This window comes from Motacilla alba, chromosome 20 (genome assembly GCF_015832195.1).
Source record: "Motacilla alba alba isolate MOTALB_02 chromosome 20, Motacilla_alba_V1.0_pri, whole genome shotgun sequence".
In the NCBI taxonomy this organism is placed as follows: domain Eukaryota; kingdom Metazoa; phylum Chordata; class Aves; order Passeriformes; family Motacillidae; genus Motacilla; species Motacilla alba.
Genome location: NC_052035.1, coordinates 14,850,664 through 14,873,034, shown reverse-complemented (window position 1 = coordinate 14,873,034; position 22,371 = coordinate 14,850,664). Strand labels below are relative to the sequence as shown.

Sequence of the window (22,371 nt, the reverse complement as noted above, 5' to 3'; positions counted from 1 at the left end):
ATGGCAGCTCTGAGGGACAGGACACAATGGTGGCTCTGGGGACAGGACATGATGGCAGCTCTGAGGGACAGGACACGATGGCGGCTCTGGGGACAGGGAGCGATGGCGGCTCTGGGGACAGGTCACGCTGGCGGCTCTGGGGACAGGACTCGCTGGCTGCAGCCGCCGCCCCCGCCGGCAGGGGGTGCCCCAGGCGCCGCCGCCCCGGCGCGCGTTCACGTGGCGCTCCGGGGGCGCGCGCCCGCCGCCGCCCCCGCGGCCGTTCCGCCGCCGCCGCGCGCGGCCGGACGTGCCCGCCCGAGCGCCGGAAGCGGCGGCGGCGCGCGGGGCGCCGTGGGAGCGTGAGCCCGGCAAGATGGCGGAGTGAGTGCGGGGCGGCGGGGGGCGGCCCGGGGCTGCGGGCCACGGTCGCGCCGTGCCGTGCCGTGCCGTGCCGTGCCGTGCCGTGCCGTGCCGTGCCGTGCCGTGCCGTGCCGTGCCGTGCCGCGCCGCGCCGCGCCGCGCCGTGCCGGCCGGGATCGGTCGCGCTGCGCCGTGCGGCGCCGTGCCGTGCCTGCCGGGGATGCCCGTCCCCTCAGCAGCGGCTCGTGGTGCCGTGCGATGAGCGGTGCGGTGCCACTCGCGGTGCCGTGCCACTCGCGGTGCCGCTCGCGGTGCCGTGCGATGAGCGGTGTGGTGCCACTCGCGGTGCCACTCGCGGTGCGGTGCCACTCGCGGTGCCACTCGCGGTGCGGTGCCACTCGCGGTGCGGTGCCACTCGCGGTGCCACTCGCGGTGCCGTGCGATGAGCGGTGCGGTGCCACTCGCGGTGCCACTCGCGGTGCCGTGCGATGAGCGGTGCGGTCCCACGCGCGGTGCGGTGCGATGAGCGGTGCGGTGCCACTCGCGGCGCGGCGCCGAGGGCTCGGTGCTGCAGGCGGCGGGCACGGGCCGCAGGGCCGGAGGTTCTGCCGGGTGCGCCGGTCACGGCCTCGGTGCCGGGCTCTCGCTGCTCGGCGGGACGGGCGCTGCGGTGCAATAGCGGCTCCGGGAGCAGGAGCTGCCGGGGTTTGTCTGCTCAGAGTGCTTTTGGTGGTCGCCGGTGCGGCTCAGTGTGATCTGGCGGAGGTCGGAGTGTGTGTATCTGCAGTGGGCTTCGTCGTGCTGCTCCCATCCAGTGTAATCACATATTGTATTGTCCTGACAGGTCTGCTAACGCCACCCACGAAGTCATCAATGCCACCCTCCACGCTCTGCTGGCTGCTACTACCAAGCTGGTGGCACCTACACCTCCCAAGCCCATCCTTCCAGTTCAGACTGGAGTCCAGGCACAGCAAGAGGAACAGTCCAGTGGCATGACGATTTTTTTTAGTCTTCTTGTTATAGGTGAATGATGAACTGAAAGTCTGTTAATCTCTGTTAACTGTAGTCTGTCTGAGCACATAGGCCAACCCAAAATCATAGTGGTTTATTTCTTCTCTGGTTCTCTCTGAGAAGTGGGATTTTGCACAGGCACAGGGATTTAAAACATTTATGGTGGTGGAAGCCTCTGCTTACACTGGTGCTTCTTGGTTTATTGCCAAAGTGAAGTTTACTAAATCATTAGAAGTTTGGTTGTGTATTTTAAAATACTACTTAAAAGTATATTTTTCTGTTTTCCAACACTCCTGAATCTCCATTTTTTCCCCTTCACAGCTATTTGCATCATATTGGTGCATTTACTGATAGAATACCGGCTTCATTTTTTACCAGAGAGCGTGGCTGTTGTTTCCTTAGGTGAGTAACCATGACATTTTCATGTTGCACTTGTGTTACTCCAGGGACTGTCAGCAGTGTGCACTGGAGATAATGCTGTGTTGGGTGTTAGCCATCACCAGAAAGATACAGCACACTGGCTGCAGTGAAGAAAACAGGTACTTCTCAGAGTTAAATTGCTTGAAGAAATAAAGAAATGAGCATGCACGCAGAGACTGGCCCAGGAAAGTGACACCTGTAGGGATGTCACTGCCTGAGTTCTTTGGCATCTTCCTCTGGTTTGCATCCTCAGGGTAGGACAAGATGTGCAGCACTCCCTGATCATGAGGCTCCAGCCTTCCCTTTGGGCTGGTACATGTGTGGATATTGGTGTTGGGAGATTTATATCTGAGTGTGGGATTTTAATGCAGCTGGGGACTGCAACTCTCCCAAAACCTCCCCTGGACTGCCAGATCCTTAGCTGTCCCAGCAGAACCATGACAAGAGCTCTTCCTATGGCTAGAGTTAAAAGAGTGACACCCTTCATGGAGATCAAGTGTGTACTTCATTTGGAGTAAATTTGGAGTATTTCTGAGCCTATAGTTTTATGTCAGGGTAATTTCATTTATTCGTATGCTGTTGCTCCTGATTTATAAATGTGTAATTGAGGAGCAAATCAGGTAAAATACATTCATTATTTTCTCTGCTTCTGTCTGATTTAAAGAACTTGGTCTGAGTGTTCCCAGCACCAGTTTTTCAGCTGTGACTTGTTTGCGAGATTCTGTTACATTTTTGCTTCTCTTGGTGGTGATGCTTTCACTGACAGTTCTTCTAAAAATGCTACAAGCAGACAAAGACTCTCAGTTATAATCCTGAGGCAGATTGATTTTATAATCAAAGGCAGATTACGATATTACTGGTTGAGCAGATAGGTTTTTTTTGATTTTGGGCTGAGCTGGTACCTTCTCTCATGTTTCTTAACTGTATTTTTACTCAGTTCCTCAACTGGAGCAAGTGAGCTTGTTGGTGCTTGTCAGTAAGTTAGGATTCCTGGAATGCAGGGATCTCCTTGCATCTGGGGTGCTAGATTGAGAAAAGCTGAGAGCTGTTACTTGGCAGAAAGAGAAGCATGTTTTCCAGCAGTGGGACTCCCTGGATTGCTAGATAACTGTGTGTGCTGGAGACCAACCATGTTCCTCACAAAGTAGATTTTGGAGCTTCAAGCAGCATTTACTTGCAAAGCCCTAAGTGAGTTTCAGTATTTCTGTTCAACAGAAGAACAAACAGGCGGGTGAGGATCCTGTCCTAGTGCTGGGTGCTGCACACTCCCCTCACTCATGGCAGCATCATCCAGCAGACTTTGTGCCTTTATGGTCCTGACACGGATCAGAGCTGCTGCAGCCCATCCTGACTCACTTTGTCATCCTCACAGGAACCACCCGCTTGTGTCACTGTTGACACACTTCTCTTCCTTCCCTCCTTGCATTATTGCTGTGGACAGGTGAGGTGTCTTGTGAATGCATCTCCCAGTGTCCTGAGAGCTGCCAAAAGAACATCGCTGTCCCTTCAGTATCCTCCCCCTTTGTACACAAAACCCAGGTACAGGGTATTGGTTTGGCTTCAGTTACCATGGCTGCTAAACAGCTAATCTAAATTTAAACAAATCCCCAATATAAAATGCAGCAGTATAGTGATTGCTCTTGCTGGCATAGTTTGGGATTTTTTTTGCAATCATTCTGTGTATCCTGGGCAGTGTAGAGCAGGCCAGCTTGTGTCCCTGCTCCTGAGCTGTGCAGAGCAGCAGGGGCACAGACATTCTCCTCTTTCTGTTTCTTGTCACTGGCTTCTCAGCTGCAGGAGAAGGGTTTTAGCTGTTGGATTTAGTGTTGGTGTGTGCTGTGCTCCTGTGAGCCCCAACAAGAAACAGGAAAGCTCCTTGCCAGGGCTGTCGCTGCTGCTCAGGGTGGGCCAGGAGGAGCAGTGCTGCATCTCTCGTGCTCTGCTCGGAGGCCGTGCAGGAGCCTGGAACAGGCTGCTCAGGTGGGTTTGGGGTGGAGCACAGCAGTCTGTCCCCCAGTGAGGCGATGGGACCGCAGCAGATGCAGTTCCTGTGAGTCAGCAGGGTGTCAGGGCCAGCAGCAGCCCAGGGAGCTGATGTCCTGTGTCATTTCAGCCTCACGGAGTGGTTTATAGGCACGGTCATGTGTGCATACCCTCAGCCCTGGTGAGTGCAGCCCCCGTGTGATCCCTGCAGGGCCGGCCCAGTGACCCTCTGGCCCTGGTAGTGCTCTGCACAGCTGCAAGAGCACAGCTTCAGTTTCAGGTATCCAGTTTTGCCAGCAGTGCCAGTAGTGAGGTGTGTCCTGTTTTGACTTGTAAATTTAGCAAACCCTCTCAGGAAGTGATTGAAGGCTAATAAAAGTGGCAGCAGAGAAGAGAGGTATGATTTTCACAAGTATTTTTCCTCCCATTGTCTAAGCTGCTCGGAAGCTTCTGGTTTATGTTTTCTTGAGGGTGTGTCTCTCCTGGTGGACAGGGTGGGAGTGCATTCTCTGAGGCTGGATTTTGATCCTCATCCTTATAAGCTGCTGGAATTTTGTTGGTAAAAATAGTTTGCAGAAATGTTTTTTCTCTTTGATTTGTTACTGAGTATTAACGTGTTCTCAGGAAAAATAAAGGTTGGTTGCAATAAGAAAATGCCTATAAAATTTAAAAAAAAAATGAGGTATAGATTAACTGTTACAAACTCACCCTTCTAATTAGCCCCTCGACAAAACTGACCTGCCTGATTTAATAGAAACAGCTGATCTAAACCTGCACTCATTCATTTAGTAATAAAGAAAGAGTAGTTTGTAAATGCATGTGGCATGTGAGTGGCTGTATCTGCATTCTGTCCTTCAAGGAACAGCAGACCTTCGATGTTCTTTCATTTATGTTTTCCTCTTCCTTTCCATAGAAACCCTTTCATGGAACAATTATTTCCACCCTCTGGGAGCGATGCCTTCCCAGATTTTTGTATAAAGGAAGGCTTAGGCCTCATGGCTTTGTGTGTGTGACACATCCATCAGCAGTAATCCATGTGATTCTGTTTGTGAGACTCTTTTGTTAGCTGCAGCATGAGAAGAGGCCTCATGAGTTACAGAAAAGCACACTTAACATGAGTTACAGGAAAGCATACTTGAAGCTTCTCAGACACTCTGTACCTTTCATTTGGAGTATTTGGCTTCTCTCCCACTGTTGGACTGTGAAGTCTCCACTCTGCAAATTATAAAACACAACTATGCAGAGGCACAGATCTGAAATCTGGCTGAAGACAAGTTCCCTGTTACTGCTTGAAAACAATTAATGACAGTTCATGAGTTATCTTCGTGACTTCCAGGAGAAATCTTGTAGCAGTTTTATGTTTGGGAGTTTATGTTTTGGGAGGAAAGAGTGCTATAACCTTTAACCACTGAGTTTGCAGCAGCCTTGATAAAATTCTATCTTCTGTATTCACATTATTTCTACATGACTTAAACAGTGTGTAATTCATTTGGAAAATAGTTCTGACAGGATCTCCACCCTGATCAGAGTTTGTTGCCTTCTTCATTGCCAGCAAGTGCTATGATTTCGTTCAAACAAAATTCACTTCTGTGGAGAAGACTGATTTCATTTAAGCTGCTTTAACTGAAAATAATATTGAAGTGACATGAAGCACAGATGCCTAACTCATAACTTCCTGATTCTTCAGCAAGAAAGGTGAAATTTCATTTGAGTGCAGCTTAGATGAGAAGTGGTTTTGAGTAGTTAAGCCTGTTATCTTTCTGAACCAGTGAGCATCACACTCTCAGTAGGTCTGTTTGGAGCTGGGATATCCCAAGAGACAATCTGTTGTGCAGGGGAACTCTGCAGTTCTGTAACGTATTGGAAACTGGGTATTTGGGGATTAAACCCAAAAGCACCCAGTGTTTTCATGGTTTAGGAAAGAAATGAACTTGCTGCACTGTGTTTTGCCTTGTTTTCACTTCTAAAACTTGGAGAGCTGATAAACAGTGACACATTTTGTTGCTATTTCAGAATGTTTTCTTATTCTCTCCTAGGTATCCTTATGGGAGCTTTTATAAAAATCATAGAGGCTCAAAAGCTGGCCAACTGGAAGGTATAGTTGTAACAATTAATTTTCAATTGTAGAAAAATCCCTAAATCTTACAAAAAAGGCTTTGTAATACTTGATGTTTTAGAGGGCAAGTCCTGGCAGAGGTTTCTCCAAGAGCTGAAGTCTCCAGCAAAGCAAGGGTTTTGCCTCCTACTGTTTACCCACATTATCAAAGCAATGAACTCTTCACTATTCCTGCTTTAATTTAAAATCTTGCAGCACTTAAACTATGATTTTGTTTCACAGCACTGAACAATTTATTAGATCAGTGGACTGATTGAAGTCACAGTGGTTTGAATTGCCAGTTCTAAACAGGATTTATATCAGCCAGCTGAACATCTTGGTCTGAGTAGTGAATTTTAATCCTAGCTTGAAATTTTATATTTCTTGGCCGTTATTGCCCTAAAGGAAACTCTTTTTCTCCTTAGTTGAAATACATTAAAATGCATAGATTTTCAATCTGATACAGCTTTTGAACTACGTATTATACTTTTTTTTTTGTCAACTAACAACACTGGTTCTGTGTACACTTGTTTAAACAATTACACAGCTCAGCAGTTGTGTTGAAATACTTCATTTTTACATATGAAGTCATTAGAAGCAGTGGGGGCTGCAATAGTTAGTGCTTCTTCTCATGATTTGTGTCAACTGGATTTGACTTAAAATTGAAAATCAGTTAAATGGCCACAACATCAGCATTTTAAACTAGTTTCTTATGGATTAAATGAAATCATCTGAGTAAGATCATGCATGTAAGAAGGAAAAAGAAAGCTCCATGCTCTGATTGGAGCACTTGTTCTAAACGCAGCAAATACTGATCACAGCTGATGAATGACATGGGGGTTTTCTGGGCAGTGTTGGGCACATCTAGGGGGGCACTGGGGAGCTGTGCTTGCTTGTGTTGTCAGCCAAGGTGGAAGGCCACATGTGAGGTGTGGATATCACATTATTATTTTTTTATTTATTTTCACTGTAATAAAGCTTAGGTTTTAACATAGGCTGTTGTAATGTTAGATCAATAATTATGGACTTCATTACATGGTTATAAATTGTTCTAAATTTACTAAATACCTTTTGTTTATCTGATAAGATAAAAAATGCAATATTTAACTGCAGGCTGTATCCCTGCACAAAGCAAATCTTGGATCATATCCCTGCCCTGGAAACTTTGCTGTGTAATTTCCAGTGGTCACGCCTTTGTAAGTGTTCGTTCAGGTTCACCACTAAGACCTTGTGCTTGCTGGTAGTTCTTGGCTAGCACAGCTGATAGTCAGTCCTCATGTTTTATTTCCCTCTGCTTCCTTGCAGCACAAACCCAGTCCTTCCTTTCCATTGCTCTCAGTTCCTTGTCCAGCCCTGGTTTCAGGGGCTGCAGTGGAGTGCAGGCTCAGCTCTGGGGGTGGCTCAGGTGCTGACAGGAGCAGGCAGTGTCAGCATCCACTCAGGGGCTTTTGGGGAGTGCAGGCTCAGCTCTGGGGGTGGCTCAGGTGCTGACAGGAGCAGACAGTGTCAGCACCCACTCAGGGGCTGCAGTGGAGTGCAGGCTCAGCCCTGGGGGGTGGCTCAGGTGCTGACAGGAGCAGGCAGTGTCAGCATCCACTCAGGGGCTGCAGCGGTTCAGTCCAAAGGATGAGTTTAGTTTGCTAAGCCCCCCAAATCCTTTAAGATGATTATCACTGGTACAGGCAGGAAGGAGACTTTAAAGAGATGAGTGCCTCTGTTTTGAAAGCTGGTGTTGGAACAGAGCAGTCCATCAGCTGTTCACCCTGGGTTTAAACAAGTTAGTCGGTGCTTGCGGAGGTGACAGCTCTGGGAGGGAGCAGGTGGGTGAAGAGACTGGCTCCTCAGCTGGGATTCATTGGCCTTCTGTGCCTGCTCTGCCAGCAGCAAAACCAGGGTGCCAGGCTGGGGGTACAGCATGAGCAGCGTTAGCCAGGGTATGAGATAAGTGACAAAGACTGAGGACACAAAAAAATAGCATCTTACCTCATGGTGGGTTCCATTTATATCACTGTGATGGCAAAAAGGAGTCATCGGAATAGTGCCACTCCATTCAGGCAGAAATTACATTTGCTGAGAAGAATCCAGCCTCAGGCCCCTCGGGTGGTGCGTCACCTGAGCCTGGTCACCTGCAGGGCACTGGGCTGATGGTGTGGTTTTCTTGTCAGGTGATGAGTTTTCCAGTGAAACTGCTTGGTCCCAGTTAACCAGTTCTGTTCAAACAGTGGCCAAGAGGTCCCTGTTCCTTGGCAGTCCTTACACACTTCAGACTCTCAGATAAAGTGGAGACAGGAAGATTTTTCCTTTACCATAAATAACCTGTTTTCTATGCAGCTTTTTTGGAGACAGTAATTTAAAATAAGTAACTCCTAGTTTTCTATCACTGGGTTGAAAAAGAACAATAGAAGTAGCAGCCCTGGAATAGTCTACTGTTCTTCAGTCTGGTACTTCATGATAAGAGGGGAGAAAGATTTTTCATTTTCCATCACTATTTTTTAACAGAATTTTTTGGGAAGATTTGATGTTATTTAAATAATGATGATATCCCTGAAATTATAATGAATTTTTTTTTCAGGAAGAAGAAATGTTTCGTCCAAATATGTTTTTTCTGCTTTTACTTCCACCTATTATATTTGAATCTGGATATTCACTGCACAAGGTCAGTCCCTGCCAGACACTCATTTTGGATGTTGAGGTTTGGTTTGGAACAGATTCTGCTTTTAGTTATCTACGTGAAGCTTAGGATAATTGCATTAAATTCCATTATATTAATGATTAGGGAATTGAGAGTGCAGAATTTAAACCTCTTCAACCCAGAGTGCAGGGAGTGTAGCTTGTTGCTGATAACTGAGTGCTGGCAAGGTGTCAGGTGCAGCACACACGAGGCTTTCCTTGGCTGGAGAGCTTTCTTAGCTCACCAGAGCTGTACAAGGGCTGCTGTGAAGGAGGAGAAGTGGGAAAGGTGGGGTCACTCCACAGCTAAAGGAGAGGAAAACATGTGAGGCTGTGAGCCTTGCCTGGGGGTCTCAGCTCTCGTCCTGGCCGAGGGGCTTTGGTGCTCCCTTGTGCAGCCCTTCTGCTCCAGCTGTGCTGCAGGAGAGGCAGGGAACAGTGGCCACGGTGATACCAGCAGCTGCTGCCAACACTGGAGGCTTTTCATACAAAATCACAAGCAGTGGACTAGCAGCTGGAAGTCTACAAGCCTTTTTTACATGCCCTGTCTCCAGCAGAGGGATTAACTCACACTTTTGCCAGGTGGGAAATATGTCTCAAGTGCTGGCGAATATCCAGCTGCTTGCCTGAGGATTGGGTTCTTGCTATGGTGCCAGACAGGGAGTCAGTCCTGGGAATGAGAGGAATTGCTGTTGTCCTCAGGAGAGCAGCAGTCTCTCGAGGCAGATGGTGTGGATGTGTGTCCTGGGGTACCTGGGACCACGCTGAGCCTCTGTAATCGGAAACCCAGTTGTGAGTTAGGATCTAATTAAATGGAAGCCCAAACAGGAGTTTTCCCTCAGGCCATTTGTGCTAATTTACTTATTTTATTACTGTGTTCCAGGGTAATTTTTTTCAGAACATTGGTTCCATCATTCTGTTCTCAGTATTTGGCACTGCAATATCAGCTTTCATTGTAGGTGGAGGAATCTATTTCCTGGGCCGGGTAAGACTTACTGCTTTAAAGCACTGAAGTTTATCTGCCTTGTTTGAAAGTCCCCTTTTCAAGAGCAGACAAATAGAGTGAAAGTGAGTTCCTGGGTCACAAAGTCCAGTTCTCTGCTCTCACAAAGGCAGTGTTACACACTCCCTTCCATGGGTATTTCTGGAGAGGCTGTGCAGTCTCCCTCCCTGGAGGTTCTCCAAAGCTCCCTGGGCACCATCCTGGGGAGTGTGTTCCAAGGGCCCTGTGGAGCTGGAGGGGTGGGGAAGGTGATCTCAGGGGTCCCTTCCAACCTGAGCCACTCCATGACACAGCACGTGTCGTGAGAAAAGCAATTAAGGCTTGTGTTTTACTTTTTTCTAACTTCCACAATCTTCCTGTTGGAAGGCTGTTCTAAAACCTGTGTTCCCTAGAGCCATGTTGTACTCTACAATATGAGGGTTTTTTTCTGTGTTCTGTGGTTTGGTGTTTCCCACTGGCTACATGTAGACACAGATATTTATCTTTTCTCTCCGAAAAAGAGAAGGCCAAGCATTGTATACTTTCCTCTTTGCCACTCAGATTTCTCTTCCTCTGAATGTCTTGGTTACCCTGCTCGCCTGACTCCGCTCCAGTTCCCTGATCTTGGGTGACCAGATTGTAGCAGTAGATTACAGTTGGAGGGCAGTGTTAAACTGGACAACATCACTACTGTGAACTTTTCTTCATAATGAGCTCAGGGTTTGATGAATAGTTTGGTTTTTAAGACCAGAAGAACACCACAGTAATTGTGATTATGTTCTACCTGTTCTTTCAGGCTGATGTAATTTATAAGCTCAACATGACAGACAGGTAAGCTCTTGGGGAAATGGTGTAGTATATGAAATAGAGCTTTCCTCAGGATAGCTGCGGGTGGGAAATGCACTACAGTTGGCCATCTCTTTTGGTCAATGTTTAGACTGCTGAGATTCAACATTGTGTTTGAAACTAAGAAACAGATGGAATAATTCTATACCCTGTTTATTACACCCTTATGTCCAAACAGTCCTGTATTATATTCCATTCTTTTGCATTCTAGTCTGTTCTGTGCTGTGCTCAGTGATTTCTTGAGAGAGATACTGGGTATTTTAACCAAACTTTAGATTTGTAAACCTTGATTAGCTGGTATTATTAATATATGTGATAAGGGTGTAACTTCCTTGTCCACATCCTCTCTTAAAAGACAGAATTTTTTCAGAATCAATAATGTAAATTTTTCAAGAACTTGTCAAGTGGCCAAGTTCTTTTGACTGGAAAGAAAGTTCTTTCTTATCACTCTGTAGAAACTGTGTATCACTGTGTAGTAACACAAATGGGCTTTGTTACTGTTGTTCATGTAAGTTACTAGGTAGCTGCTTTTCTTTCATCTAGTTTCCTCTTTTGCGTTCTCCCAGTTTTGCCTTCGGCTCTTTGATATCTGCAGTTGACCCCGTGGCTACTATTGCCATTTTCAATGCCCTTAATGTGGATCCTGTGCTTAACATGCTGGTTTTTGGAGAAAGTATTCTCAACGATGCAGTCTCGATTGTCCTGACCAAGTAAGTGCATTGGAGCCACTCATGATTATGGAAGCAGTCACTACTGTTTGTTTTCTGTTTGTTTTTTGGTCTGCAGTTATTCTTCCATTTTCCTTTGGAACAAATTGTGTATTTTGGGTGTCAGGCTGAATCTTGTGTGGTGTTTCTGTGTAAAAAGCAATCCAGAACATGAACTGCACGGGCAGAGGACAGTCAGTGGTGTCCTCATTAGCCTCCCTCAGTGCCTTATCTCCTAGACCCTAGATAATTGATTCTTTCTAGTTCCATTCACTATCAGCTCTCTTTCCATGGCAGGGTCTGGCAGCAGGAGCCCCACGTGTCCCCTGTCAGGCACAGCAGTGTTCACCTTCCCAGAGCTGCTCTGTCTCCAGCCACTGGCCATGCCCAGAGTGCCCCTGTGGCTGGGCAGGAGTGCAGCACGGCCGTGCAGTGGGGTTGTGGTTGTGCTGGGGCTGCAGGAAAGGGGAGCCTCCAGTATCCTTATCTTCTGCCTGTGATAATTCTTTGGGGCTGAAAGAGTGAAGGATGGATAGATATGTCTTCATCTTCTTGCTGAAGCCAGTAGATGTGACTGTGAATGTATAGAAGGAGCAGCTGTGCCAAGCAGGTAGTGAAGTCAGAGTCATTTTCTATTAATGGATTAATTGCTTTTATTACAGTTGTGGTGCTTTCAGGGAAGATACTGAAGGCTAAAAGCAGCCAAAAGAAACACTAGCTAGAATCTGTGTGTTCTTTGCACAGAATTTCATTAAATATATTCCTGAAATTCTAAGAGGTTTCTTCCCTTTCCTGTTAAGAGCTGCTTTGTTTTCCTTCAGTGACCTTCTTATCTCTCATCCACACCTAAATATTTGATGAGAGTTCTTCCTGTTCATTTGTTCTTCTCAGAGGATCACGTGAGGGATTTTTCACCACTGTAAAATGTGTTTTCTTTTCCTTCTCAAAGTTTGAGCATTGTTTTCAAACACTGGGCATCACCATAGCCTATTTACGCCATTCTGGGATTCTTCAGAGCAGCAATGCTGGATTTTTAGCAGAATTAGGTTTCCCTTTGGGGATTACACTGAGGCTTGATTTAACGTCTTTTGACATTCCTCTTGTTATATATATCACAGTAAAAGCCTTTTAAGAGTGGTAGCAACAAAGAAATGGGAGTCTTTTTTGTTGTTATGCTCAAAAGATGTTTGATATTTTTGGATCCAGGCTTAGAATGTATAACCATTTATTTTTATTTCTCTTTCAATTGTATCTAGCACAGCAGAAGGTTTGACAAGGGAAAATATGTCAGATGTAAGTGGATGGCAAACCTTTCTACAGGCACTGGGATACTTTCTCAAGATGTTCTTTGGCTCTGCAGCACTTGGCACACTTACTGGTCTTATTTCTGCATTAATATCCTTTGTTAATTTTGGTGATATATATGTACACTTTGGTGAACTGCAACATCCTAGTAGTATTTTTCTTCCTATCTTCAGCATTTCTTAGAGGATATTTCTTACAAGACATTATTTTGGTTTTATGTTAGTGTGCATGGGAGTGTATTAAAAGTGGCATCAAATTTTTATGAACATAATTAAGGTCTGAAATGTTGTATAATAGCTTATGTGCATTGGAGTGTTATAAGATATGGTAATTGTTTTGTAAATTCAAAATATATTAATTCCATTTCAATACCAATCCATTTTAACAAGCATATGGCTTCTTTTTCACATAAATAAAACAGTTAATTAAAAAGAAAAAAAAGCTGCTTTTCCCGGGGGCTTTGAGTCAGCCCAGCTCGTTTGTCCCTGTGGATCATGTGCAGGCAGCTGAATGCAGACACTGTTCTGTTTGCATTTACCCTGGGTTATATTTTGCCTCTTCCACTTCCATGAACTGGTTGCTAAACAACCCAGGAGCTGCCGTGCTGAGATCAGGAAGGCTGTTTGCTGCAGCCCAGACACCTCTGTTACTTCTTGGGCTGTTTAACGCCGGCTCTGCCTTCACTGTGTGACTCTGGGCTGTGCAGCTGGGCTTGGATCAGCTGGGACACACTGCCAAACACTTGGTTTGTAAACAGCAGGAGCGGGATGTTTGATTAAATACAGGCTTATTTCCCCTTTTGGTTCATCAGCCTAATTCAACAACCTTTGAAATTATTCCATACATCACAACAAAAGAGAGAGAGACAGATGTTCAACACTTCTTTGACTCGTATCTGAATTCTACTAAGAGAAAAGCAGCTTGTTTGCCCTTTGGAGTTACTTGTGCCTCAAAAGTATGTGATTTACCTGTTGTTATTGGTATTATAGAGGCACATCAATAAGAGATCTTTTCCTGTCTCTAGCTCTGTCTTCTGACAGACTTCTACCAGCAGTAGCTTCTGTAAGAAACATTCCTCTCAGAAGAAATTACTGATCTTTCCACCCTTGAGTTGAAGGCCCATATGTAGATTTTATTGGCTATTCAGTAGAGAGCTACATTAAGCATAATCATTGTTTTGTAATGGAATGAACATATAAAAATATTTCTTTGATTTATTTTTTTAATTTACTTTTTCCATAACATTTCTGTGTGTACGTACTAAAGCACATTGATTTAAGGAAGACACCTTCCCTGGAATTTGGGATGATGATTATCTTTGCTTACCTTCCTTACGGACTCGCAGAAGGGATCTCACTCTCAGGTGAGCAGCAAAACGAGTTCTGACCTCTCTGTGTGCTATGGTAAAATACTTGTGTAGCTGTAGAAGCTGGTTTGATAAGATTACTCCGGAGGGTCTCAGCAGTAAATCCTTGCAGAGTCTTGTGCTGACTGCCCCGTTCTTGCCCACAGGTATCATGGCAATCCTGTTCTCTGGCATCGTGATGTCCCACTACACTCACCACAACCTGTCCCCAGTGACGCAGATCCTGATGCAGCAGACACTCAGAACTGTTGCTTTCATGTGTGGTAGGTGCTGCCTGCTATTAAATCTGCTATTAATGGTTTAAAATTTCACTTGCATGGAACTGTGGTTCTGTTGAGAGCAGCAGGGGTGAGAATTTGCATCCAGGCGTTTGTGTGTCAGTGGTCCTTGTCTTTAAGAGAAGAATTCCTAAGAGTGGAGGCTGGAAGGCACTCAGAAGTCACCTTTCCTGCCACACTGGATAAAACATGCAGTAAATCTCCCTCTCATCCTGCAGGCTCCTGCTAAGATTTGCCAGAAGATTGATGGCCAAATAGAGATCTCTGGCTCGTGTGTTCCTCTAGTCTGTTTTTAGCTCTAGGAGATGGGGGTTGAGTGGTATTTTTTAACGTTTTTTAATATAAAAAGCTACTTGCAAAAACAGTAACTTCACATATGGAGGTTTTTGGAAGTAGTGGTACAAGCAGCTCTGTCCTAGAGCCTTGCCAGTTCCTTTTGCAAACCAAACCTTTGAAGAAATGACATGTTCCTGCATTACAACATGTCCCTGATTTCTGGGGGCTGCCATGAATGAATTCTGGATTGTTTCAGGAGGATGCAGTGTGGTCAGGGAGTGGCTTTGCTGCAGAGGGAACTTAACCACTCCTTAGTGAGCACCAGCAGCTCCCCAGGGTTTGGTCAGGAAATCCCATTTTATGTACTGGATGTAGTAATTAATAACAGGAGTAGAAAAGGTTTGCTAGAATTGTTTATTTAAATGTGATTTCTCTTTTTCAGAAACGTGTGTTTTTGCATTTCTTGGCCTGTCAATTTTTAGTTTTCCTCACAAGTTTGAAATGTCCTTTGTCATCTGGTGCATAGTAGGTATTTACTTCCTTCCATATCTTTTTAGATGCATTTTTGGTATTGGGGAGGGGGAAACACCTTACAGTTAAAAGATTTTTGAGTAATTGTTATGATTTATAGGTTTTTATAAAATATTCTCTGGCTCCTTTCCCAATTCTTTTGTTTTAAACCCATTTCAGCGTGCCCTAGTGCAGTGCCTGTGGATGGGGTCCCACAGGGGCTTGGCTCCCAGGGTGGTGCTCAGTGTCAGCACGGGAGGCAGAGGGCAGGGAGGGCAGCGTGGTCCAGTCCCAGCTGTGTGCAGCGGTGTGCTCTGGTCCATCCAAGGGCAGGGTTGTTACCTGCAGCTTCCCCAGACAGGGATATTGGCACAGGGAGCTGCTCTGCCTGCATTGCACACCACTTCCCTGTCTAATGTGTGTCTAAGGTGTGACACTTCCTTCTGGGTGGCAGCACTCTCTCAGGCGTAATGCACATTGTGTAATTTTGGGGTGATTCATAAAGGAAAACAGCACAGCCCTTCAAGGATCCTGCTGACTAATTCTAGGATATTTGCCTTATCAAGGTCTGTTTGTAGTGGAGCTTAAAAACAATGCTCTGAGAAAACCTTGCCTTTTTCTGAGTTAAAGTTTTCTCTGTGTTTGTTAATTGTTTGCCATTAAATCAATAGTCCCCTTTTTTTCTTTTCTGCTCTCAGAAGTGTTGCTTCAGTGTGGGCTGTGTTTTACAGCCGTACCCAGGGAGGTGTTGAGAAACAGGCTGACGTGCTGTTTGTTTGGCTCCTGGCCTTTCTGAGCGACTGGGCCACAGGGAGACAATAGAAATACCTTCTTGCCTCTTGGCTGCTGCACCAAGGGAGTGATTAAAAGGAGCTGAACTGACGAGCACTTTTACCCAAAGTACTTCTTGGTCTCCCTGGAATGTCTCCTGGCTTCCTTTATTTTTTATAAGTAAAGCAGCCTGGTCTCCATCAGTGACAGGTCTGATTTAGTTTCAGTTAAGCAGACAAAATGTTTCAAAGTGCCCTGTGCTGAGGGGTTTCTCTCTGTTCATGGAGCAGCACACCTGCCTGTGAGCAAAAAAGCATGTTCAGCTTGCCCTGTAAAACCAGCTGCAAGTGGGGCCTCATGGATGTAGCACATCAAATGGTCTTTTGCTTTTATTTCTGTTTTTCAGGTGCTGGTTCTCTTTGGTAGAGCAGTGAATATTTTTCCACTTTCCTACCTACTCAACTTTTTCCGTGATCATAAAATCACTCCCAAAATGATGTTCATCATGTGGTTCAGTGGTAAGTTAAAGCTCAGAATACTGAGAACCAGAAAAAATGTTTCATCTCTTTCACTGTGTGGCCCACTCGAGGAGGAACTGGTTTCTCATTGGTTGAGCAAAACTCAGCTGAACATTTGCACGATTCTGAAGCCCAAGTGCAAGGAAATGTTCTCTTTCCCCTTTGTGCTGGAGGACTTTGCTCTGGTGAGCCCCACGGGAGCTTTTCTGCTGGAGGCTGCTTGTCTCCAGGGGCCCAGCAGCCTCACAGGTTGAACAGCAGTGTCTGAAATGCTCAGACTTGGGGTGGCAGCCAAGCGGTAGATGATGGGCACGGCCCCGGAGTGTGAAGGCCCCTCTGAGGGTGGAGAATTGCTGCTGGGCTCTCCGGGTGCTCAGGTTGCTGCTGGCTGACTGTCCCTTGCTGCCCTGTTCTCTCCCCTGAGGATTACGTGGGGCCATTCCCTATGCCCTGAGCCTCCACCTGGGCCTGGAGCCCATCGAGAAGCGGCAGCTCATCGGCACCACCACCATCATCATCGTGCTCTTCACCATCCTGCTGCTGGGAGGGGGAACCATGCCCCTCATCAGGCTCGTGGACATCGAGGACTCCAAGCCACGCAAGAGGAGCAAGAAGGACGTCAATCTTAGCAAGACAGAGAAGATGGTTTGTCTGGGGTTTGGCTGGGGAGATTTTTTCAGTTCAGACATTTTTCAGGACTAGTACATGATTTTTACTGACAAGTAAGATGAAGGCAGTAGAAAAAGCCAAGGTAGTAGGACAAAGCCAAGCAATATGATTTTAAAATATCCCAAAGACAGAGTTTGGTTAGTGTTTATATAAAATATGTGTTTGGACAAGGGAAGGAGAAATAGTCTCTTAATTCAATCCAATTACAGGTTGATCTATATCAATTAAAGTAATCCCTGGAAAAGCATAAAGCAGATGATAGAGGATTGAGTCATATACAGGGAGAAAGTAGTTGGTACAGTGTGAGATGGAAATTAATCATAAAAGGCAGATGGAAATTATTTTGAAAAATTCAAAGGCCATGAGAAGATTGTAGCAATAGCCCCCCTCTGACTGGACTTTATTTTAAAGCAATTTCTGGCAAAGCAGGAGATCTGACAAAGCCAAAAGCCACTCTGGAACCTCTTGTGCAAAAGATGAGAATAAAAAGTATCCCAGAACATCTTTTGCCTGTTTTTCTCTAAACCATTGAAGAGTATATGCAGGGTGTTGTTCTGGAGGATCTTAAGAACATTTTCTCTTTGCATGAGGTTGGTTGTAGTCTTTAGAATTGCACTGTGCACACAAGGAAGTGCAGGCAGAGTGCAGGGCCAGGGCGTGTTTGACAGGGCTCTTTTCAGTGGGACAATGACAGCAGTGCTGCTTGCTGGGTGAAAGCATTGTCCAGCTCACAAGAGAAAAACTGCACAGCAGAAACCTGTTCTCAGCAATAGTGACAATACAAACCATGGAACATTTGAGGTCTTTTCCCTTTCAGCATGGAAAGGGAAGCTAAGTGGCTCTGGGATTCCATGGCTGGACAGACTCACAGTGCTAAGCCCTGCAAGGCTGGGATGGGGATCGTTGCCACGTTGTTCCACAGCACAGCTGGTTGTGACAAGGGAGCCCGCAGAGCAGGGGCTGAAGCAAGGTGGTGGGATGGCTGCCACTGCTCTCGGTTATTCCCTCTTTGTGATTTTTCCAGGGAAACACTATAGAATCCGAGCATCTGTCAGAGCTCACAGAGGAGGAGTATGAAGCCCAGTACATAAAACGCCAGAACCTCAAAGGGTTTATGCGGCTTGATGTGGAGTATTTGAATCCTTTCTTCACCAGAAGACTCACACAAGAAGTAAGTCCTTCTTATTTTCTTGAAGAAGAGAAACTGGTCGAGGTGGTTGTTGTCCTCAGCACCACAGGGCTCATCGTGCAGCCACACGACTTGTGTAGGGACAGTGGGACATCTGTGCATTGCTCATGCATCGAGAGAGCAGCTGTAGCCAGCAGCTGCTCTGAAGTTGGATTAAAGGAGCATCTCCGAGCTCCCCCAGTTAAACTTGGTGTGTGGATGTGCTGAACTCGCCTTTAATCGTGCGGGGAGCCGTGAAGGGCATCAGGAGTCACTGCTGCTGCTGCTGCTAGGAAAGGTGCTAACACTCGGGCAGAGTCTTAAAGTGCTGTCTCACACCGTTCCTGCCTCTTACTGTCAGTGGTGCAGTGGCTGCTGGAGCTGTGCTGCTGCTGCAGAGTGCAGTTGCTGTCTTGGAAAAAGGCACCAGGATTGCAGCCGGTGCTTTCCAGACTGCTCACTTCCCAGAGGCAGGGCTCTGAGGCTGTGCATGCAAAACAGCACCTGACAGTAACTTAACACTGAGTGGCCCCAAGGTGTAAATACTGTGCCTTTTTCACTCCCACGCTTCAGAAATCTGAGGCTCCTTAGTCGCAGAATTCTCTGTTTTTCCAATTTCCCGTGGAAGCATTTTGGCTGTGGAGTTAATAATTTTGTGTAAGTGCACATTCCATCTTCCTAGCCTGCTCAAAAGTACTGTTTTTCCTCTTGTTTTGAACTTTTCAAAAGTACCATTTCAGCACTTTCCTACAAAAACTAAAGTCATTTATTGCAAAACCAGAAAGGAATCAAGAAACCGAAGTAAGCATCTGATTCGTAGCTGGTAGCCAAAAGCACAGGCTGCCATCCAGATTGCAACCAAAGGCTGGAAAAATAAGCATGTGAACCACCACAGCAGGCCACAAGCTTCCCAGTGTCCCTGGGAGCACGAGAAGGAGAGTCAGGCCCTGCAAACAGCATTAGGATTGTTGAAACACACAGAGCAGGACTGTAGAGAACACAGGTAAAAATACCCAGCACCAGAGCTGTCATCCGTGGCAATGATTACTGCCGGAGCAGCCGGTAAATGTTTTCTGTTGGGAAGCAGAGCAGCAGTGGTGCTCAGGGGCCGGGAGCAGGGGATTGCCTGGGGGATGTGAGCAGCCCTGGCCCTGCAGAGCCCTGGCCCAGCAGGGGATTGCCTGGGGGGTGTGAGCAGCCCCGGCCCTGCAGAGCCCTGGCCCAGCAGGGGATTGCCTGGGGGGTGTGAGCAGCCCTGGCCCTGCAGAGCCCTGGCCCAGCAGGTGACGGTGCTGTGCTTTCCCCAGGACCTGCACGACGGGCGCATCCAGATGAAGACCCTGACCAACAAGTGGTACGAGGAGGTGCGCCAGGGCCCCTCGGGCTCCGAGGACGACGAGCAGGAGCTGCTGCAGCAGAGCGGGGCCGGGGCGCGCTGAGCTGCACGGGCCGGGCTGCGCGGGAGCCGCCGAGCCCCCGCGCTGCAGACTGTCCCGTGCCCCTTGCTCCGGTGAAACCCGCAGCTCTGCTGTCACTGGTCAGGAAGGGAAACACACCAGGGTCGGACGCTGGCTGGGCCGAAGGAAGAAGCCTTTGCTCAGACTCCACTGCGTAGCAGATTCCACGCAGCCCCATGAGGAGCAGAGCCATCTGCCGTGGAATGATGACATTGTTAATGGGGACGGGCTTCTCCCCGTCCCAAAGCCTGCTGCCACCACACGCTGCAGTACAGGGCCCGTGTGTGGCTCTGCAAGACAGAATGAATTGCACTTTACCTTTTATATATATATATATAAATATATAAAAATATATTCATTCACAGCATGAAGAGTCTTGACAGTTTATACTGTGAATTTGTTTCAGCGCTAGCAAGGGAATCTGACTGGAAAAAACATATAATTTATGGGATTTGCACATTTTGAACCCAGAAAAGATGCATACCTTGACAAGAGCAGATGTTGCACATACAGGGAATCACCTCTGAAAATGTAGTTTTGTCACTTAAGAAATCCTTGATTTCTGTTTTATGGGGTTTTTCAGTTTTAATAGTAAGGGATCTGATCAACAGTACTGATTATAGCATGGTTTTGGGGAAATGGGGGTCTGTGACAGCACAGAACTGCTGTTTGAAATTGTAGTTCCTTTTCTTTGGCTAAAGCCAGTTGCAGTTGGGTTTCTATAACTGGTAATTGTTCCTTGCTGGCACTTTGGCTTCAAATCTTAGAAAGAAGCAGCTTCTGTTTTGCCTAATTTATGAAGTGTCCCTAACACTCCAGAACTCACCAGTGGAATTTTTAAGTTTCAGTGGAAGCAAAAGCAGGATGTGCATGAGGAGAAAGAGGCTACAAAACCAAATCCAGGTACAGAAAGATTGATATTGCGCGTGGCTGAAGCAGCCTGTGCTGGGAAGTGCCAAACAGCTTCCATTAAGCTGTCCCATTTTTCTCTTCTGCTTACCCTGTTTCAGAACCTGTGTTATCACTGCATTTGTTCTCCATGGCCCAGTGTTTGCTCAGCGTTGCCAGCACCTGAACGTGTTTGTTGCCCATTTGCCATGGTGACACATGCAGCAGTTTGCTGCCACTGCCAAATTCCTCCTTGGTCATTTGCATATCCACTGCCAGGATGTGAATTACAGTTCAGCACCCAAATCTGACATGCAAATGTGCATGTTTGTTTCTGAAGATGTGAGACTTTGTTTTGGTCTGGTTTTGCTACTGAGTTTTTTAATCCACTGCTTACCTACCGAGAGAATAAAAGTTCAAGAATGTATTCAGAACCCTGAACCTGTTGTCTGAGCAGTTTTTCAAAATACCACATTTTGTCCCCTGCTGCCCTTTCCCTGCCTGTGGAAAGGGGACATGCACAGCTGGGGCTGGGCAGGCTGTGAAAGCCATGGGTGCTTGTTTCATCCACGGGGGATCTGTGTGAACATCGGCCTTTTTGTCACCCTTCCAGACCCCAGCAGACTGAATTAAACTGCAGTCACCCACCAGTCCTCCTGCGTTTCTCACCTTTGCGCCCAGGAGCTGCTGGAAGGTCCCTGAGAGCTTCTCAGGTGCTCAGTGGTGGAGCTGCTGCCACCCTGGGGGTGACACAGCGCCTCAGTCCCGCTGGCATGCCCGAGGGCGGCGCTTCCCGGGCCTTCCCGGTGTCCCCGGTGCTCTCCCGCTGTCCCCCTGGTGTCCTCCGGTGCCTCCCAGTGTCCCCGGTGCCCTCCTAGTGTCCCCCGGTGCCTCCCAGTGCCCCCCTGGTGTCCCCCGGTGCTCCCCGGTGCCCTCCTAGTGTCCCCCGGTGCCTCCCAGTGCCCCCCTGGTGTCCCCGGTGTCCCCGGCTCGGTCGCGCCGCACCTGCGCCAGGTGAGCCGTTCGCTGGCGCCCTCTGGCGGCGGCCGGCGGCAGCGCCCCGGGACTGGCGGCAGGGGAGGGAGCGAACGGCTCCGGAGCGATCCCGGTGGAGACCCCGGGCATGGCTGGGGTTAAACCCGGCCGTTCTAAAACATAACACTGCATTTGTCAAAACTTGGAACTAAGTGTGTGTTCCGAGAGAGCAAAGCTAACTCGCTCATTTTGGAACCAAAAGAGGTTTTCACCACAGTGTCCAATGTTTATATTCATTTATCAATACAATGGCTTTTCTGTCAGTCATTTCACAGTTTGGAGTTGGTCACTTAATATGCTTAGAAAAGAAATATTCTTCTTTATTGACTTGCCTGGCAGTTACTTTAGATAATTTCCTCTCTTATCAGACCAATCTTAAACCAGAACCCTCTTTCCACAAGTTCCCTCCTCCATCCTAACTTGGATCTGCAGAGCTGTGCAAGAGTGAATTTGATTTCTTGGTGTTCTCAGCTAGGCTCCCCAGCAGCTGGAGCAGAGGCTGCTGCCTGCAGAGCCCCGGGTGCTGCTGCTCGCTGAGCTCTGCCTGATCCTCCAGGCTGCAGAATGCTCCTCTGCTTTACCCACCAAAGCACCTCTGGGCTCTTTCCACAGCCTAATTCCAAAGCTGCCACAACCAGGAGTCCTCACCTGCCCCTCAGGAGCTCAGCCTTTGGGAAGCCAGAGCAGAACTCTGCCGTGTGCTGATGAAACACCTTTTGGCTTTTCCCCGTGCCTGTGCCCCCAGGTGAGCTCCCCCACCTGAGGGCAGTTTCCCCCTGTGGGGCTGCAGTTAAGGGTCAGTGGCACCGGCTGAGGCCACCCAGCCCTCAAGAACAATGGGGCCACAATGGGGAGGGGACACAGCGGGACCAGGGGCACGTGCAGGCTCAGCTTCTGCAGCAGCCAGTTTTGGAGGTGCAGAAGGGGCTGATTGCAAAGCGCTCTGGGCGTTAGTGAGGGCAGCTCCGGTTTGAGCTGGGATCCTCACCAGGGCGTCACCCTTCCGACTGCAGCAGGACATGGGTGAGCTTTGGGCCCTGCTGGAGCGCAGAGCTGCTGGGGAGGCTGGTCCTG

At 47.5% G+C, this 22,371-nt stretch overlaps 1 protein-coding gene across 2 annotated transcripts; it reads left to right on the top strand.

The window, feature by feature from the left end:
* Window positions 1-210: 210 nt before the first annotated feature.
* On the top strand, window positions 211-20,721 carry SLC9A8 (solute carrier family 9 member A8). 2 transcript variants are annotated; one of them, XR_005259535.1, is made up of 17 exons: window positions 211-363; window positions 1,187-1,365; window positions 1,675-1,755; window positions 5,793-5,851; window positions 8,424-8,507; window positions 9,405-9,506; window positions 10,300-10,334; window positions 10,916-11,059; window positions 12,313-12,451; window positions 13,619-13,724; window positions 13,874-13,990; window positions 14,724-14,806; window positions 15,969-16,080; window positions 16,505-16,725; window positions 17,774-17,920; window positions 19,225-20,277; window positions 20,385-20,721. XR_005259535.1 is itself a non-coding variant. In XM_038159208.1 (16 exons), the coding sequence occupies exons 1-16, from the start codon at window positions 356-358 to the stop codon at window positions 19,354-19,356; spliced, it is 1,749 nt and encodes a 582-aa protein (XP_038015136.1). In that variant the 5' UTR covers window positions 211-355; the 3' UTR covers window positions 19,357-20,721. The 2 variants fall into 2 exon arrangements, 1 of the variants encoding a protein (XP_038015136.1); XM_038159208.1 differs by having other exon boundaries at window positions 19,225-20,721.
* Window positions 20,722-22,371: the final 1,650 nt, after the last annotated feature.

Bases quoted from the DNA above. Each gene is read 5' to 3' on its own strand.
- SLC9A8 (XM_038159208.1), top strand. The intron at 5,852-8,423 runs GTATAGTTGTAA...TTTTTTTTTCAG, and splicing joins AAAAGCTGGCCAACTGGAAG to GAAGAAGAAATGTTTCGTCC. The intron at 13,991-14,723 runs GTAGGTGCTGCC...TCTCTTTTTCAG, and splicing joins AACTGTTGCTTTCATGTGTG to AAACGTGTGTTTTTGCATTT.